Source organism: Protomyctophum bolini, assembly GCF_963924005.1.
Source record: "Protomyctophum bolini genome assembly, chromosome: 20".
NCBI lineage: Eukaryota > Metazoa > Chordata > Actinopteri > Myctophiformes > Myctophidae > Protomyctophum > Protomyctophum bolini.
Window position 1 is genome coordinate 17,102,521 of NC_137881.1, and position 19,253 is coordinate 17,121,773.

Here is a 19,253-nt window from a genome sequence, read left to right on the forward strand (position 1 = left end):
TGCAATGTTGATCCCCATCTAGCACCGCAGAGACCATTAAACGCATCAATGGTCAATATCACATATTTTACAAAGATTTTGTAACAATAATAATTTTACATTTTGGTTTCAAAAGGAAGTGCTGTGAAAATCTGTAGTCACAAGTGGAATTGCATTTTTATTTATTTCAAAAATAAAAATAGCTACTGAACTACAAACCAGCCTGAGCACTAAAACATTTCCGAATCAAATGTTTGCATCATGTACGTATCATATGATATCATATCATCATAGCATAATATTATGCAGACGCTAGGGCATTAAGCAACTAGTCGACTATTCAACTAGTCGACTAGTAAATCCACTAGTCAACCTTGTTGGTACTAGTTGACTAGTTGATAATGAAAAATTCCCCGATTGTGTAGGCCCCAAGATCAGGTAGATTATAGTTAAAGTCACCAATGTACACAGTTTAAAAAAATAAAAAAATAGATACCGGTAGTTAAACAACCAGTCGACTAGGCAACTAGTCAACTAGTAAAAACGACTAGAAGGGGAAGTCCTAGCAAACGCTACATACTACATGTAGCGTGTAGCTTGTAGCTTGCACGTTCAAGTGACCACCCCTTGCGGCGGTCACTTGAACGTGATGAGGTAGTCCGGGTACGCTTGGTTGTCGTAGAACACCACGAACATGGTGGGGTTCTGCAAGTCGTCCACCACGCTGTCGAACCCGTCCGGGGGCACCCTCATGCCGCTCTGACCCTGGGTGTACGCTCCCGTCAGGACGCGGCCCACGAACATGAGCTGGGAGCCGTCCCGGCCTGGCTTGGAGAAGGTGGGGCTGGCCGAGTATCTGGCGCCGACGGCAAAGTATGTCCCGCAGCCGTATGTGGTCGCTATAAGGGGGGGTATATGGAAGAAGAAAGGACAGGTACTGTACAGTGTTGATTTCGTCGACTAAAACTAAGAAAAACTAAAATTTTCATTTTTTTCACTGACAAAAACTAAATGGAAACTAAATGGAAACTAAGCTACGATGACTAAAACTAAATATACTGACAATTTAATCGACAAATAAAAACTAGACTAAAATGTTAGGAAGGGACTAGTGGACAAGAGATCCAGTGTAAGTCATTTTACACTTGGTTGCATACTAAAAATAGCCGATCTACAAGCTCACAACGCGTCGCAGCCCTCTTTGTAGAAATGAAAATTAATTTTCAGGGCAAGACCCCATTTGAAAAGGATGCCCAGTTTGACATGCATAGGCATGCATATGCATAGGCATTTATATTTATATTGTTTTGAAATTCTTCCAGGGGCCCGCGGGCCGCCTATTGGGGAACCCTGTCATACAGTGACAAATAAAGATCTCTTATCTTTTGGGTCACGCGGGCTAAAAAGTTTGGGAACCACCGATATAGAATATATTCAGTTCAAAGGGGGTTTAGTACCATTTTGTCCTGCAAAGCTCCTGTTGAAGCCGGTATCCATGATGGACTTGCTGTTGTCGTGGGTGGTGCCGTGATAGAGCTGCTTCTCGCGAACCTCAGTCCCTCCTGGCTGGTTCTTATCAGAGAGACGCTTCTTCTGCACTTCATAGCCGCGTCGGAGATGCACGTTCTGCAATCGCTCAATCTACAAGGATTCATTATGTAAAGATTCCTTCTTCTGCCCCGTCTCCCCCCTCAGATCTTGTCTTTCTCCACAGTATACGCATAATGCAATTCGATGAATTATACAAATTTCAAATGTCAATTTACCAAATAATCTGTCGGTTGGAAATCTTGTAATATACAGTACAAAACAGTTAATTTCACAAAACGGAAAACAATAAGCTGTGTTCACTAGTAGTTATGTGTGTAGTTATTATAATATTTCCATGTGATAATAGGTGAAAATCTTTCAAAAAAGAAAATCGTTGGATCATTGTTTGGCTACTTTTGCGACCCTGATTCGACAGTACAGTATACAGTATTAGGCCATGTTTATGACAATAAAATAAAAACATGAGACGTGGGTAATTTTGCTCTCACACATGACGTGAGAGAGCAGAATAGCCGCCATGTGCATAACAGTCAGTATCATCTCACCTTGAGTACGGTCTTGGCAGCAGTTCTTTTGAAGCTTTCCTTCACTCTCTGGAACTCTGCTGAGGAATGCTGGAGTTCAACCCTCTTCAGCTGTTCAGAAGCATCCATGTCGTCCCAGTACAGAGGGAGGGAGAAATCTGAAAACAACAGAGAACATCACTGCATCATACAGTCAGAGGAAAAGTGTGGTGTTTCACTTGTCTTGAACCCTCGCGTCTCTATTGTGGGCATATCAGAATTCTGCAAAAATACTTTTTAATTTTTTTTCTGGATAAACAATGATAGATGCCTCATTGGCCGCTGCAGTTTATTGGAGCGACGTGTCTCCAACTCTCCATTAAAGGCAGGAAGTCAAGCGGAAGTGCCACAGGTGAAGGGCTGAAGGCACTCTGCGTCGCTGCCAAAGTGACGTCACTCATGCGACTCCTCCATGTCTCTCGCTGTCACTCAACTGACTTACCGGCCAATCACAGCGCGTCTTTTCGGGGACTTCCATCCGCTCATGCTTCTGCTATGCTTCGCAAGGAATCTTGGGGAAATTGTGCCTTCAATTTTGACACGCTCCCCAGAGCCAGAAGAGGCGTCTATGTTTCTTTCTGTCAAGGTAAGGTTAATGAGGATTCTGAATACCCAGGTTAATAATGCCAATTCTGATCCAAGAGATGATATTGTCAAGTTTTCTGCTAACATCAGAATATGTCAGTGCTACTGCCTTAAACATGTACTGTTGTTGCGAAGACGGTACGATGGACGCCATGTTGCTACGGCTTCTCGTCCTCTTTAGATAGTCCTTGGAATAAACACAGAAGCACCCGGAAAGAAGTTGGACAGAGAAGGGGAGGGGCAAAAACAGAGTTCTGTTTAACAAAAGAAGAAAATGATGCTGTCCTCTCTCACCCGTTTGGTTCTGCAGTCGTTTCAGCGTGGCCCGTGGTCTGGTTCCCTGGGCTGTCGCCTCCCTCCTCAACAGGTCGACGCTCCACTGGACCCCTTGTCCATCCAAAACCCCTCCCCTAACGTCACCCGTCTCCAGCGTGTGATTGGCTGCTTTGGGAAGCCTCTCCCAGTGGCCTCCGGCTCCCAGGATGCACCAGGCCACGCGGCCATACAGCTCGTCCTCCTCCCTGACTCTCAGCTCTCTGATGAGCTTCTCCTTGTGGTAGAGGTTGATGAGCTGGCTCACCTGCAGTGTTCATTTGGACAGCAAAGTATGACTTACTTTAACTTTTGAATAAAATACCTGATATATATATATATATATTTACGTTAGCCATTAGTTAATTCCTTACAGTTGTGGAGCTAACCTTATATATCAGGACTGTCAGCAGCAGCGACTGTCTGCACTACCGACAGAGTGAAGAACCCAAGAGAGTGATATACTTCTCCAGTAAGCGGAGAAGCATATAGTTTTAGCCGACGGAATGAACGCCCGGGCTCACCTGGTTCACGTCATCTTTTAAGCCTGTCACAGTCCACGTGACCACGTCCCCTGCCCCGCTGCCGCCACTAGCCGCCGCCAGGCTCCGGTCCATCTGCAGGCCCAGAACGTCCACCTGAGCGCTCAAGCACTGCACGTCGTCCTGCGTGAGGCCGGCCAGGTCGTCGCCGGTGAAGCTGTGACTGCCACACTGGACTCGGTACAAGCTGCGGAGCTCCGCCATTGCTTGGCCGACGTCGCCGGAGCTACGGCCCACCACCACGAACGAGGACGACGCAGGAGCCGCCGCTGTATCACTCGTGGCCAGCAGCAGGACATTCAGGTCCAGGTTTCTTGTTGCGCCAGAAGCAGGGGGCGGAGCTAGGTGCTGTTGTTGTGTGGGAGGCGATTGAACTGATGGGGCTGATGAGATATACAGTAGGGGGGAGGGTGAAGTCCTCTTAAATACATTTCTGATTTGCCACTGCTATTGACTGTACCCTACTGGTTCACCTTCCAGTGAGGAGCCCCATGTAATAAAGAAAAATCACACCTGTGTGAACCAAGTGGTGCAACTCCCCTCTCTCTCTCTCTCTCTCTCTCTCTCTCTCTCTCTCTCTCTCTCTGCTCCGTTAGATTAGCTTTATTATGGATCGCGCATGCGCGCTGCCGTCCACCTCCCATTATACAGGCAGACTAAAAGCTGAATAACTCCTAATCTACGGAGCTCTCCATGGTTAGCGCGATTTTCGGAGGTTTTTGCTGATAATCCGGTGGTGTCCAAATAAGCCAGATGGAAACATTGGTGCTTTCTAGAGCAAGGATGGCTATATTTTAGCTCGCTAGCATTGACGCTATTTATGTAGCAACAACATCCACACACGGGTGCGTGCGCACACCAGTGGTGCACGCGCACATGCACGGCACTACACCCACGCGTGCGGGTGCGTGCGCACACCAGTGGTGCACGCGCACGCATGCGCACACCACTCGTGCTCATTGACGTACACAAACAGGTACACCACTGGTGCTCATTGACGTACACAAACAGGTGGACATTGCTGGTTGTAGAAGTGGTTGCACCACTTAAAAATCACACCAACGTGTGAACAGAGCAGTGCAACAGTGCCACTTTAGGTCACCCAGCGGTATTGCAGCATGTAGTAGGCCTACATGTAGCCTATACTGTATGTAGTCAGGAAGATGGTGCCCAAATAAGCCAAAGTCCTACTGAACGTGTCACTATGCCCTCCCCCTATATTGTATGTTTGCATTTGTTGTTTATGTTAAAATGTGACTTTTCACCAAACACTAGCATGTCTGAGGTCATTTTGACATTTTTTATTTTAGATTTTTAAGTTGATTATCTTTGCCCATGAAGCTTTCAGAAAGTTCCCCTTCCATGACCATCATCATCCATCACCATTCCATCATCTGAAACATTTTCTAAATATGAATTTAAGCACATGCTACTTCTGTCTGATTTTACTTGTCATGCTAGGAGACTATCCTTTGATATCTCACCAATATTCGTGCATCATGGCAAAGTAACTAACTACAGAACCCAAACCTCCACCAAAGTGTCATTGAGCTGAAAAGACCAAAAGCTACATTTTCTCACCCGCGGTGTTGACAGCAGCAGAAGGAAAGGTCGTCCCCGCAGCACCTTTGAAGGCCTCGAAAACATCGATCTTGATGAGGACGAGGCGGATGAGAGACAGACAGCGCAGAGTTGTTGAGGACACTGCAGTGCTCACTCCTCTGAGGATGGCTTTGGCCACTTTTCCTCCATCTAGGCCGCCAATTCCTGTGCAAACGGAAGAAGATGGTATAGGATCTGAACCAGCACTCACGGAACTCATGTTTTAAGGCACTCTTAATTTATTTAATTGTTGACAACTTGACATGGTATGCTGCAGAGCAGCAGCAACGAACGCGTTTCGGCGTTCAAGCCTTCATCGGAAGTTTCACATTATATAGTCTCCCTAGGTGAGACAACTTCCTCTGTCCCGTGCAGACACATGAACACACAGCCAACTTGTACCAAAAGTGCAAATATTCAGCATTTCAGACAGCCATTAAATAATAGACATCAAAGTCCTTAAATACATACAGTATCTAGGAATTAAGGCAGAATTAAGTTTTTTTCCTTGTCACATATAAAAGTCCCAGAAGTTATAGGTATACTATACATAGTATACATAAGGTCTCACCATAAAAAATAGACCAATCAAATCAATTCACCACTGTACATACAGACCAGCGTTGCTCGCTGCTGTTAGCACACCCATGTCCACGCACACGCACACACACACCCAACAGAGTTGTAGGAGGGGAGGAACTTAGGAAGGGTACACAGTGTGTGCTGCTGTGCTATCCTGGCCTGCGTAGCCGGACCGGCTGCTGCTCTGTTGACAGCTATTGTACGGTACGCCGCTGTTTATACACAGCAACGCAGTTTGGGCTGCATTCTGATTGGTCAGATGTGTTGCAGTTCGTGTGAAAATTAAGAGCGAAAACTGACGTGTTTTCGCACATTCGCCACTGATGTGGAAGCTTGCATTGACTTCAATTGGTTTTATGACCTTGTTTTATGACCTTGTTATGACCTTAACACTAAAACATTCCAGGTGAATAAAACTAAATGAAAACTATTCAAGAGACTATGACTAAAATCTAAATTTGCTGCCAAATACAACACTGCGGCGAACAACAGGTAATCAAATTAGCAGCTGATTATGATTATTATATATTTTTTAACATGGCCAATGAACGTGCCATGAATTTTCTTGTGACCACCGCGACTTCTGGTGCGATATCCACTCAAAATAACATAATGTAAAACAAATTTGGTAATGGATCGCAACTCTATTTATTTTCTACATAACTGAGAGACATTTCGGGCTATGCGTTATCTTGTTGATTATGGTGGGTCAGATGCTTGTTACAGATGTACCGTATGTATGTGACATATGATTTTATTTCATGATCAATAAAGACATCGGACCTGTCCTGCATCCTACTTACCAGCGTATACAGCAGGTATGTATCCTACCAGTGTTGTTTTGGCAGCAAATTTTGCTTTTAGTTTTAGTCATAAATAGTTTACATTTAGTTTTAGTCACATTTTAGTCACCCAGAATGTTTTAGTGTTAGTCTAGTTTTAGTCGACTAAATCCACAGTTGATTTAGTCGAACAAAATGTATTTTGACTGTTTTTTTTCACTGTATTCCTACTTACCAGCGCATATAGCAGGTATGGACACGGAACTGTAGCCCTTCTCTTCACAGTGTCTGATGATGTCACGCACCAGTCCTTCAATGACCGCGGCATCCTTTTCGCCGCACACGTGCAGGATGGCTTTACAAGGGAACTGTCCAGGCCTGGACACAAATATGCCACCTCTGTTGACACGGACAGCTGTGGGAATAAAAGTGTGAGAAGATATAGGTGTCTATAATCGTAATAAGCAATGCTCAATAACACAGCGACAGTCATTACAGGCAGCTTACTGTACATGGCACTCAACACAATTATTATTATTATTGTTAAACGGTGTGTAACATTCATTTTAGTAGTCTTTGTCAAATGTTGTCAAAAACACATTTATGTGGAATGGTTATTCGCCGTCCCGCTCCCTCCCGAGGACCAGAAGTGAATTCCCCGTTCATTTTCCTCATAGACTTTTCAAAAAGTATATTTATATAAAGACGTTTACACCGTGGACAAAGCCAACTGGAGTTGTGACGACAAATGACAGTAAAACACAATGTTATGGGCTGATCAAATCATTTGTTTTTCTTCTTACAAATGATTTGATCAGCCAAAACCATTGTGTTTATTGTCATGATCTTTAGGCCTGTTACTATGAGTGGGGAGGAAGTGGAGCAGGTCAGTGACTTTAAATATCTGGGCACGACCATAGACAAATAAACTCACCTTTCAGACCAATGCAGAATAGATAACATCTACAAAAAGGCAAGGCAGCGGCTTTATCTTCTCAGGAAACTGAGAAGTTTTAATGCCAGTAAACACACCCTGACCATGGTCACTAGATCACTCACTGAGAGTGTCCTGGTTTGGGAATCTCTCAGTTAGAGATAAAAACAAGCTCACCCAGGTAGTCAACCAGGCAAGTAAGATCATTGGAGACAAACAATTGCAACTTCATGATATTTACAACCGCTCCATAACCAAAAAAGCTATTCAGATTTACAATGATTCTACCCATCCTCTTCACTCTGAATTTGACTTTTTGCCATCGGGCAGGAGGCTTAGGGCAAAATTGGCTGTGGACATTTTAAATAAAAAAATGTTTAATCCCCACTGCTCATGATCACTGTTGCCGTGTTAATGTGAATGCATTTTATATAGTATTTTAATGCACCTGTGTATTTTTTTTAATGTTTTATTGTTGTAACTGACTGCCGTTGTGCCGAAGATGAATTTCCATTTTACTTTTATCTTTATCTTTATGATGTGTCACAACTCAAGTTGGCTTTGTCCGTGGCGCAATCGTCTTTAAATAAATACTTTTTGGAAAATGAATGAGAAATTCACTTCTGGTTCTAGCGTCGTCATGAAAGAGGGCGGGACTGCGACGCTCTATAGCCAATTTGAAAATAAAAACATACAGTAGTATGACTTTAACAATAACTGTCTGTGAAGAGAGAGTGTGTGTGTGTGTGTGTGTGTGTGTGTGTGTGTGTGTGTGTGTGTGTGTGTGTGTGTGTGTGTGTGTCTGTGCGTGCGTGCGTGCATTCAAACCCATATTAGACAATTGTCAAAATGTCTCATCGGTACTCAGCTTACCTGATTTCAGGTGAGCCTCCACCTCTGGACCAGCCATATTCAGGATGTCCTTGCAGACTCCAGCTGTAAAGTGAACACATCAAATATACTGTAATGTATATTCAAGCAGTTCTTCTGAAGAAGGGACAATGACGAGAGACAGGACAGAACGACCAGGTCGGCCTTCATCAACATTTAATTTGCTGAGGTTAACCCGTTAAAATTGGGAAAGCATCTATGTCATTTTAGATTTTAGTTTCAACCACTTTAACCATTATTTTGTACTTTGGCTATTCAAAAATAGCAAATATACAAGCTCATAGCGTGTCACTTCGTTCCGCGCTATGAGCTTGTAGATCAATCAAATTATAGCAACATACGTTTTTTCAGAAACTAAAGGATTTAGGAGACATTTGTAGACTTTACCAGACTATACCAAAGACTGCAAAAATGGGACCCAATGCCTCGCTGCTTTGTACTCAGCGGGTTGGATTGGGGGCGGTCAAATCAACTAATCAAATGGTTCCCGAGCGCAGCGCACGCTGCGGCTTACCGCTCCAAGAGATGGCTCAAATGCGGAGAACAAATTTCATTGCGGTAACGTGTGTGACAAATCGTACGACATTGACTTAATAGGTTAAACAACACATTCATTTTCAACCTACGCGTCTCAAAATCAAGGAAGTCGGTGGTGTTCACCACAGCGTCTGTGGTCTCGTTGGTGATGTCACCGAACACCAGCTGTAGACAGACTCTGCCTCCCAATGTCAGTGTGACGTGATCAAGGTCAGTCGTCAGGGACTGGAAGATTGCTTAAGAGGGGGAAAAACATGCGGCTCATACAGTAAATGTCCTATTTGAAGATGCGAATAAACCTTCTTTTCATCATATTAATGTGCATATAATTGCCTGTATGAATTACATATACAATTGTAACCGCAAAATTGTATATTTACTATAATATACAAAACAGGCACAATAACATATTCCATCTACTGTATCTTACCTCGTCCTCCCCAGTTCATAATTATGCTTAGGTCTCGGCTGACATCATAGACGCACTGTCAACAGATACTTACAATTACAATTAAATTCACAGTCTAGGAACCTTACTGATGAAGAATGCGATTAAACAAAATATTCTAAATTCAAAGGGTCGATTTAATTTATATTAACCCATTCTGAATGGGAACCCCTTTTGGTGTTTTAACATTATGTTACACTTTAGCTTGTAGATCTGCTTTTTTTTTTTTATCGTGAAAATGTGGCGCAAATCTTTGAATATATTCTTTCAGAGCGAACGTTTTCAACTCAAATCTTTGCTTCTGGGAGGGTCCCTGGAACAACATATTTACAGATGGGGATCCGCAGCCAAATAGATAACTCTGGGGGTCCTTGACATGAAAAAGGTTGAGCACCACTGATATAGAAACATAGGATTTTCAGAAAACTATCATGATTTAGAAGACATTTTTTAGAACCCGTGTTCGTGCCGACGCACCTCTTCAGCATCAGGGCTACCAGGTTTGACGACGACGCGGACCGTGGACAAGGACCCAGTGGAGCCGCCCCGCCCGAACCGGGCGATCTCCTCGGTCAGGGCCTCCACGGCTTCTCTCGTTGGATACTTGAGAATCTGCCCCAGGCCAATCACTGGCAATGCCACAGAACGCCAGCCCTGCCGTGCACAGAGTTCCAGAGCTTTGGCCAGGCCATTTCTGAGTGCCTGCAATGAACATGAGAATGGCTTTAGGGTCAGACTTACCTCTGTTGAACTAATACATTTGCACATTACTGTGCAAATGTTACCGTATGAGGAATATGACTTGACCGTGGACTGTTCACCTGAAACAATTTACAATAACAATTTAGGCATTTAGCAGACGCTCTTAATCCAGAGCGATTTACAGTAAGCAAGAACAAAACATGGTAATAAATCAAATACATGAAAATAGTCTTCAAGAATCATACGTAAGCTACTGTATAAGAACCTAACAGTGGAATAGCTAATGAAACCATGCGTATACATTATAGAGTGCAATATCTACATGCTATCTAATTTACATAAGTTGAGCCTTTGCATACGCCTGTAAGGTCTTCGAGGCTAGGGCAAGTGCTACGGCATGCTCTACGGACTAAGATGGTGTCTGAAGAGGTGGGTTTTCAGATTGGGAGTGAGGCTGCAGTTCTGATTGCAATGGGAAGTGCATTCCATAGTTTTGGAGCCAGAAGGGAGAAGAGTTTGGGACGTGTTGAGCGTTGTCTCGGCGTTTTTAGTGAATGTACTTCCAAAATGATTTGCCCCCCTGCCCCCCACCCAGTTGAGAACCCCCGGTCTAATATCTTATTGCCCCCCTGCCCCCCACCCAGTTGAGAACCCCTGGTCTAATATCTTATTGCCCCCCTGCCCCCCACCCAGTTGAGAACCCCTGGTCTAATATCTTATTGCCCCCCTGCCCCCCACCCAGTTGAGAACCCCTGGTCTAATATCTTATTGCCCCCCTGCCCCCCACCCAGTTGAGAACCCCTGGTCTAATATCTTATTGCCCCCCTGCCCCCCACCCAGTTGAGAACCCCCGGTCTAATATCTTATTGCCCCCCTGCCCCCCACCCAGTTGAGAACCCCTGGTCTAATATCTTATTGCCCCCCTGCCCCCCACCCAGTTGAGAACCCCCGGTCTAATATCTTATTGCCCCCCTGCCCCCCACCCAGTTGAGAACCCCTGGTCTAATATCTTATTGCCCCCCTGCCCCCCACCCAGTTGAGAACCCCTGGTCTAATATCTTATTGCCCCCCTGCCCCCCACCCAGTTGAGAACCCCCGGTCTAATATCTTATTGCCCCCCTGCCCCCCACCCAGTTGAGAACCCCTGGTCTAATATCTTATTGCCCCCCTGCCCCCCACCCAGTTGAGAACCCCTGGTCTAATATCTTATTGCCCCCCTGCCCCCCACCCAGTTGAGAACCCCTGGTCTAATATCTTATTGCCCCCCTGCCCCCCACCCAGTTGAGAACCCCTGGTCTAATATCTTATTGCACAACAACTTAATTGTACTTTCAAAGTTGTCTGTTCCATTTCTGTACTGACAGAAACGTCACTACAGGCTGTGTGGCGAGTTAGAATTGAGCTTCAACACGGCATTCCTTAACCATAGTGTTAAAGCATTTTGTACTGTTACAGTATACAGTACAATGGTGTCGCACAGTGAAAATAGATGATCTACAAGATCAAAGCACTTTCTCTTTTATTCGGTTTCTTTTTGGGGGTGGGTGGGGGGGGGGGGGGGGGGGGGGGGGGGTTGTCTACTATGACCCAAAATAGGGGTGTAGAGTCAGTGGTTACCTTCACCTGTACACTGTGCCCTCTTGCTCCGTCCCATGGCAGGCACTCGATGAAGAAGACCTTGGAGCAGCCGAGAGTCTGAGGCCCGTCCACCTGCAACACGTCACCGGGGGCCAGCTGACCCTTCCTGAGCGCAAGGTCAAAGTTCACCTTCATGACGGTGCCCCCGGCCGCACTCAGCAGGCATTTACGATCATGGTGTGTGTCAGCTCTTGTCTGATCATTGGAGCAACCAACACGTCCACCTGTGAAGGACATTAGATTATCCCATATTGATAATTATGGGACTGTGGTGTTCAAGTAGTATAGGCATTCTATGGATAATACGGGGTTAACCTCAAACTAATTGCAACAGAAACTCATTAAACTTTTTTGTTTCGTATGTTAGTACGACCATAGCCGTCAATGTGATGGTAAATCACTTATTTGGGCCGTTTTTACTAGCCATTTGTTTTCTTGCAAAACAAATGCTTGCAATGGATTAAGAATGATGAAAAGTTAGTTAACACCTATAATGCCTATACTAAAGCTCAGTTATAAACAGAAAAGAACAGAATGTGTGTGTGTGTGTGTGTGTGGGTCATTTAATCTGACATTAATCTCTGAATACCTGCTGTTTTTCTAAACTGCCGAGTTTTATCTCCAGGCCTATGTTGTTGTGGATCAGACCAGGCAACATAGTTGTTCCAGCTCTGCTGGTCTGGTGGATGCCGGTCTGCATGCTGATGTCGCTCCTGCTAAGCCTACTGTCGCTTCGCCCTCTAGTAGTGGTCACACCTGACATCGTCGGTGTGTTTTGTGCGCCGCTCCCATCTCGTTGCTGGACGATTACAACGTGATAGTTGGACTCCACAAGCTCCACGCTGCGTTTCCCTTCCCCCTGGAAGTACAGCCCAGCCACCGGCCCGCTCAGAACCAGCCTGTCCGAGGTCAGGTGGTCCAGACCCGACCTCAGGGCCTCCCGGGTTTCAGGGACCAGACTGCTGGGACCGGAAAGGAGCACGCGGGGAGACGGGGAATGGGAAGGCGTAAGCTTCACCCTGCCGGGGTGGTTGACGTCGTCGATCAAGCTCACTATCTTATCAAAACAGTCCACCATTTCGGGAAGCGGCAGGCTCAACTGTTCTTGCGTCTCAACCTGGTTGAGCTTATAGTCCAGCAGAACATCTTTTAGCGTGCCTACGTCTGTGCTGTAGCCCACCAGCTGGACCGCTGTGGTCTTGGAGGATGACGCTCCGGTCTGTGAGTGGTAGCTGACCTCTACTCTGAGGTCTGCACGGTTGGCCTGGTTCTTGGCTTTGGTCAGAGCTTCCTTAAGCCCGTCCAGACACGGAGCCTCGGCGATCCGTCCGTCCAGCACCAGAATCTCCTGGCGCAGGTCTCGCTGCACCGCCGCCGCGGCCTCCTCCAGGGCGCCGGACGACAAGCTGGACAGAATCAGCTCTGTGGTAGTATCCGCCGTCTCGAGGGTGACCGGGTTGCGGAGGCCCTGCGCGAAGCGGACCTGGTATCTGGAGAGGGCGTCGCTGGACGCCACGAAGCCCAGCAGGGGTTCGGGGAGCGCCACTCGCTTCTCCTTCACGTCTCCGATCAGCTCCTCCAGCCATCCGGAACCCGAGCGGACCTCCTCGTCGAGGCCCTCCAGGTCAAACACGCCGTTCGTCTCGTCTCTGTGGATTTTAACGTTCGGGAAACGGGCCCTCATCTCCCGGCAAAACTCCTCTACCACCAGGCCGTACTTCTTCCCGGGGACGGGGCACCGCTTCCTGGTCGGGACACTCTGTGCCAGAGCGGCTATCCTCGCGTTCACCTCCCCGACCTCGCCCACGAGCACCGGGTAACCTCCGTCCCCGTACACGCGGAGGTTCTCCGTCACGAAGGAGAGGTCTCGCTGCAGGGCTTTGGCCGGCACAGGGTCGACCACGTGGTGGGCGAGGTAGGTCTCGATGAGGCCGATGAAGACTCGGTCCGCCTGCAACTCCCATCTCTCAGCAGCGATACCGGATGCTAGGGTGTGGGACGATGACCGTTATAATCGTTAGTCAATACAAAAACGTACCGTGAAGTTGTCCCGTACAATAGGAATTACTTTTTTCTATCAACTTTTATCCCACGATATTGTAACCCATTTTTTCACCCAGTGTCAATTATCTACACTCCCTCTGCCAACCTGAGGAGAGCAACGGACTGACCTCATGCTTCCATCAGTGCATGAGGAGTCCAACCCGCTTCTTTTAACCTGACGGGGGGGGGGGGGGGTTACCCGGTTGGACGTAGCGTGTGGAAGGAACACGTGATTCCAACCAGTTCCTTTCCCCTCCATCAGGCGCCCCGGCTGGCCATGCAGGGGGAGGCAGTTTAAAAGGTAAAAAGGAATTACGGTACCTTTTTGTCGAGCTGCAAATTCAGTACCATTAAAACCCTCAATACTTGATCAAAACGGACCTGTAAAGACTGCATTGGTACGATCTTATTTCGCTCTATACAAATCGATTTGCCTAAAATAGCACATCTACACACTCACAACGCGTTGTGAGATTGTAGATCGGCTACATTTATGGCAAACGTTCCCTTCAGAAAAGGGATGTTGGGTGTTCCAGGGGATAAGAAAAGTGGCATTTTAATTTAATTGCATTTCTTTTTTTTTTGTGCCTTTATTGATAGTTACAGTGAAGTTACGGACAGGAAAGTGGGAGGGAGAGAAGGGCAGAGACACGCAGCAAAGGTCGTCATGAGCGGGACTCGAACACGCGACAACTGTAGAAACTAAAATCTTATGTTAGTCGAATAAAACTAGTAACACTAAAACATTCCAGGTGACTAAAAGGTGACGAAAACTCAATGAAAACTATTCAAGAGACTACGGACTAAAACGGAAAATCCGAATTTGCTGTCAAAATCAACACTGGTCCCACCATCACCGTCCCTACCGGATGCTCCGCCTGAAGCCCCGGACGGCTCCTTCTCCACGTCCCCCTTCACCACGGCCTCCTCCTCCTCCACGTCGATGCGGACGGAGCAGGCGATAGCGGAGAGCTGTTTGTGCAGGACTTTGGCCGCCTTGGGGCTGTCTACCAGATAACGCAGGAGGTACGGGTCCAAGGTGTACACCTTCTCCAGCTCCTTCCTGTTGTGTTTTGCCTAATAGGGTTGGGAAGAAATCACCGTTAAGCAGCCATTGATTGACTTGACAGAACATAATTATGTTGACGTCAACACAAGGCCAGGATGGAGGTCATGGACTGAAGTGAGGATGGCAGCAGCTGACCGTGAGAAGTGGAAGCGCTCTGTGAAGGCCTTATGTGCCACAAGGCACGAAGTGGATAGGTAACAGGTAACAACACAAGGCCTGAGAATTTTGGACACAACACATCACAATGCGTTCGGCTATTTTTGGGGGACATTCCTCACCTACAGTATAATGTCATGCCGCAAGGGAGGGATGCAAGGTTTAAAGTGGTTACAATGAAAAGGAAATGCAATTAAATTTACTGGCAACCCACCAACTCGCAAGAAAAAAAGTAAAAAACCTACTGTATCAGAGAAAGAACATAATCTATAGCAGCAGGGAGTGCTCACTGCTCAAGGCTTAAACTGTAGGCAGAGATAGAACCATGGAAGACATTTAAGTCCCCCACTTATTTTACAGTGTGGCTGCAAGTTTGATGTCGATGCTCATTATTTAAGTTACTTTCATTTTCATGCTGACAAATTGTGTGTTGGATCAAACCATGCATTTTAAAAAGTCATTTTCTCTCCTATCCATAAACATTTCCCATCAGTGCTGTATTGTGTATTGGGATCTTTGTGCGTGTTAACATTATGCTGTGATACGGTAATTCATGTTGTAATGTTGTTGTTATCCAGTGGCTTAGGGTCTGAGCCAGTGTTGACTTCGTCGACTAAAACTAAGAAGAATATTCGTTGACTACCTTTTTTCACTGATAACTAAGACTAAATATACTGACAATTTCGTCAACAAATAAAAACTAGACTAAAATGTTAGGAAGGGACTAGTGGACAAGAGATCCAGTATGAGTCATTTTACACTTGGTTGCATGCTGAAAATAGCAGATCTACAAGCTCACAACGTGTCACTGAGCTTGTAGATCGGCTATTTTCAGCAAGTGTAAAATCAGCCATTACGACGGCATCAAGGCCCGCCAAAATACATTTTAGTCGACTAAATCAACTGTAGATTGAGTTGACTAAAATCTCACGATATTTAGTCGACTAAAACTAAACTTAACGCTAAAACATTCCAGGTGACTAAAGTGTGACTAAAACTAAGTGAAAACTATTCAAGAGACTGACTAAAACTAAAATAGAAATGTGCTGCCAAAAACAATACTGGATGTAATCCTCACCTGTTGGTGACTGGTGAGTTGCTGATCCGGTTGTTGAGATAGGTTGTCACGCCTCACAGTCAGACGGAGTTCCCCGCTAGGGAGTGAGATGGTGTGGAATTTTCTTTGGAGAACTCTTTCCTGGTCTGCAAATACAGATAAACAATGTATACCTCCATTATGTTCTGAAATGGTTTTGCTTTCAGTTTTACTGCTTCGTCATCAGACACCAGTGGGAAAAAATAAACACTTAATGGCTAAAGTATATATATCTTTAAATGTAAAAGACAATGTGGCGGCTGCCCTGACAATTCTACCTGTGTGTATAAAGTCTGGCTTGGTTAGTTGGTTTTCATTTGTGTACATTGTGCACTGATCCAACCAGCATAGTATGAGCATACATACTGCTATCTATGTGAGGCTGCCTTTGTGAAGAATACTTACCTTCTTTGTCCATAAAACAGACCCTGTAGACGTTCTCTCCAATCCTTTCTATTGGTCCACACTCCCCTCCCCCCGACAGTCTTCGTTTTAGAAAGTGCATCTTTATCTTTTCCCTCTCTCTGTCTGTAAGGTCCTTCTGTTCCTCGAAGAACAAGGCATAGTGAAATCCATCCATTTCTATTTTTACATCAAGCTAAGCTACACTCACCTGGTAGTCACACAATGTGACACTATAGTTTGAACTGAAGCAACAGCCTGCTCGATGCCTGCATTGGAACTCTGAAATGCAGTTTCACTTTCACTTTTAATGTGATTCACTTGCACATGCTGCTTGCTCTAATTCTTTCTTTCTTTTCTCTATATATATATATATTTAGAGATATTTAGAGATATTATATTTATATTATCTATTTATTTTTTATACTACCATGGCAATTGCAGCCTTTGTGGCAGTGAAAAAGAAACAGCAATTTAGAAGAAATGTCACACATATGGCACTGTAGTACCACACTACACCAGCAGATGTCATACTGCAGACATGCCCATTATGCACTCACAGGTGTGATAGCAGGCAAAACAAAGAGAACAGTAAAACCACAAACTGGATGAATAATTATGTCCAATTCCAAAATGAAGTTCAAGCTAAAGCTGTGCGCAACATGTGTCATAGGCCCACAATGGAGGGCTTTTTGTGTTATTGTGGAGTCGTAGCTCTGTGCTATTTGTAAACTGTTAATAAAGTATTCAATCAATAAAATCTGGTCTTGGAATGAACTACAGACCAGACTAAAACTGGCTTCTGTGATTCCCCTAGTGAGCTTTTTAAAAGGATTGCCATGGGCACACTTCCCAAACACTGCTCCTGCTTTGACGTATAGCAAATTGCTTTTTAGTTTACTAGCAAATTTCGTTGCTTAGTTTTTATTAGTCTTTATTGGTTGCGTTATCAGACATTCCTGTTCTCCCTTTGAGCTTCTTCGGTAGTGGGTACTGTATTTATGAGCATTGTATGTTTGTCCTGTTTTTTGTCGTGTATTTATCGTTACTGGCAGAGTATTTTGCCTCTTCTCTTGGCCAGTTCACACGTGTAAAAGAGACTTCAGTCTCAATGTGGTTTTTACTGTTTAAATAAAGGTTAAATAAATTAAAAATAAATCAATCAATCAATCAAAGTCACCAGAACTCACTCCCTATTCTTAAACTGATATTCACACAGAAGAATACAAGAACCGGCCCACTTGGTGGCACAGAGCGTGTGTTAAGGCGAGCATTCCGGTTACCACAAATCATGGCACAAATCATGAATGCAGCATTCCATTGCTGTGTAACTGTGTTCTTGCTGTTTATGTCGCTGTCAATTTATTTCAGATTTTGTCAAAAAACACGTTAAAAACAAAAACTAAATGGGGGTCCGTGGCCAAATATATATAAATGTTGGGGTCCTTGGCACTTAAACATTTGAGAACTACTCAGTGTTGATTTCGTCGACCAATACTAATACTGTAGATCAGCTATTTTCAGCAAGTGTAAAATCAGTCATTACGACGGCATCAAGGCCCACCAAAATATATTTTAGTCGACTAAATCAACTGTAGATTTGGCTATTTTAACAGAATGTTTGACTATTATGGCCTGGGCCGTGGCTCAGCGGGCCAGGCACCTTGGCTGGTAGCCCAGTCTGGCAGTGTGCCGCGGGTTAGACTCCCGATCCCGACGGGCTTTACTGCATATCACCATCCCCTTCTCTCTCCCCATTTCCTGTCAGCCTACTGTCTATCCCTCCTCTATAAAATAAAGGCAAAAGCCATAAAAAAACATTACAAAATATGACACCACTAGAATATAGTAATAATGACACATGATGTGACATGTCATCAGTCAGCAGGACGCATACAGTACCCCCTGCAGATGCTAAATACCGCCTAAGACCGCATAAGAACTTCCAGGCTAATTGCAAAGGCAAAAATGTAATAGCATGTTATATAGACAGATGCCAGGTCATTGTTGACCTGGCATCCTATAGTGTGTATAATTTGAAACCGGCACGCACACACACACACACACAGTAAAACATAACTCTAAGACGGTATGAAATCATGTCAACTCTAAACAGAACAATTGATTACAGTTACAAAGTGCATAATTGTTATGATTTTTTACATATTAAATCCCAGTTTATAGGCATTTTAGCTCCCGGCAGCCATCACGTAAAACATCATAACAATTATGCACTTGGTAACTGCTTTTTTAATTTTGGCATGCTGTTAGGTCATAAGGTTTATGGTCATAAGGTTTTCAAAAACCATTGCATTGCAACCATTTAGTTATTTGTAAAAATGTAGTATGTTATTTAGCACACCCAATAGTAACAGAATCCATTGAAAAATCTCTTCTATCAGTTTTTTGGGGGTTTCAACCATACACTGACCTATCTAATAGTGGTTTCATTGCAAACACATTACTAGGGGGCGAGCCAAATTAGTTTGGTTTTTGAAAACCTTATGCCCATACCTAACACGGTACACCATGCCAAAATTCAAAAAGTAGTTACCAAGTGCATAATTGTTATGATACCTACATATTAAATCCCAGTTTCTAGGCATTTTATCTCATTTTAGCCACCGTGGACGCCATCTTGAAAACGATGCCTTTCTGGTTGATTGTTTTTCCCAAATTTTGAGTACCGGTATGTTATTTAGCACACCCAATAGTAACAGGATCCATTGAAAAAATCTATTTGATCAATTATTTTGGTTTTCAACCATACCTATACGTATCTAATATTTGAGTCAGTGCAAACAGACCACCAGGGTGGTCTTTCGTACCTCACAGTGCA

The 19,253-nt window shown here is 44.8% G+C and overlaps 1 protein-coding gene across 2 annotated transcripts; it reads right to left on the bottom strand.

Annotated features, from left to right (window-relative positions):
* Window positions 1-171: 171 nt before the first annotated feature.
* Window positions 172-16,607, bottom strand: LOC308335505 (protein mono-ADP-ribosyltransferase PARP14-like). Of its 2 annotated transcripts, XM_080792552.1 has the most exons (13): window positions 12,238-12,375; window positions 11,634-11,872; window positions 9,786-10,010; window positions 9,291-9,345; window positions 8,950-9,096; window positions 8,306-8,368; window positions 6,734-6,913; window positions 5,114-5,299; window positions 3,515-3,915; window positions 2,973-3,258; window positions 2,076-2,212; window positions 1,437-1,620; window positions 172-878 (listed from the first exon to the last, which is right to left on the bottom strand). In XM_080792552.1, the coding sequence occupies exons 2-13, from the start codon at window positions 11,781-11,783 to the stop codon at window positions 616-618; spliced, it is 2,277 nt and encodes a 758-aa protein (XP_080648678.1). In that variant the 5' UTR covers window positions 11,784-11,872; window positions 12,238-12,375; the 3' UTR covers window positions 172-615. The 2 variants fall into 2 exon arrangements, with proteins under 2 accessions (XP_080648678.1, XP_080648679.1); XM_080792553.1 differs by lacking the exons at window positions 172-878; window positions 1,437-1,620; window positions 2,076-2,212; ... (6 more) ...; window positions 9,291-9,345; window positions 9,786-10,010 and adding exons at window positions 14,558-14,768; window positions 15,995-16,119; window positions 16,418-16,607 and having other exon boundaries at window positions 11,682-11,872; window positions 12,238-13,634.
* Window positions 16,608-19,253: the final 2,646 nt, after the last annotated feature.

Excerpts from the sequence above, each read along its gene's own strand:
- LOC308335505 (XM_080792552.1), bottom strand. The coding sequence starts at position 11,783 with ATGAAGGTGAACTTTGACCTTGCGCTCAGGAAGGGTCAGCTGGCCCCC. Across the intron at positions 10,011-11,633 it reads CAAGAGGGCACAGTGTACAG|GCACTCAGAAATGGCCTGGC; the intron begins GTGAAGGTAACC and ends TGTTCATTGCAG. Across the intron at positions 3,259-3,514 it reads TAAAAGATGACGTGAACCAG|GTGAGCCAGCTCATCAACCT; the intron begins GTGAGCCCGGGC and ends TGAACACTGCAG.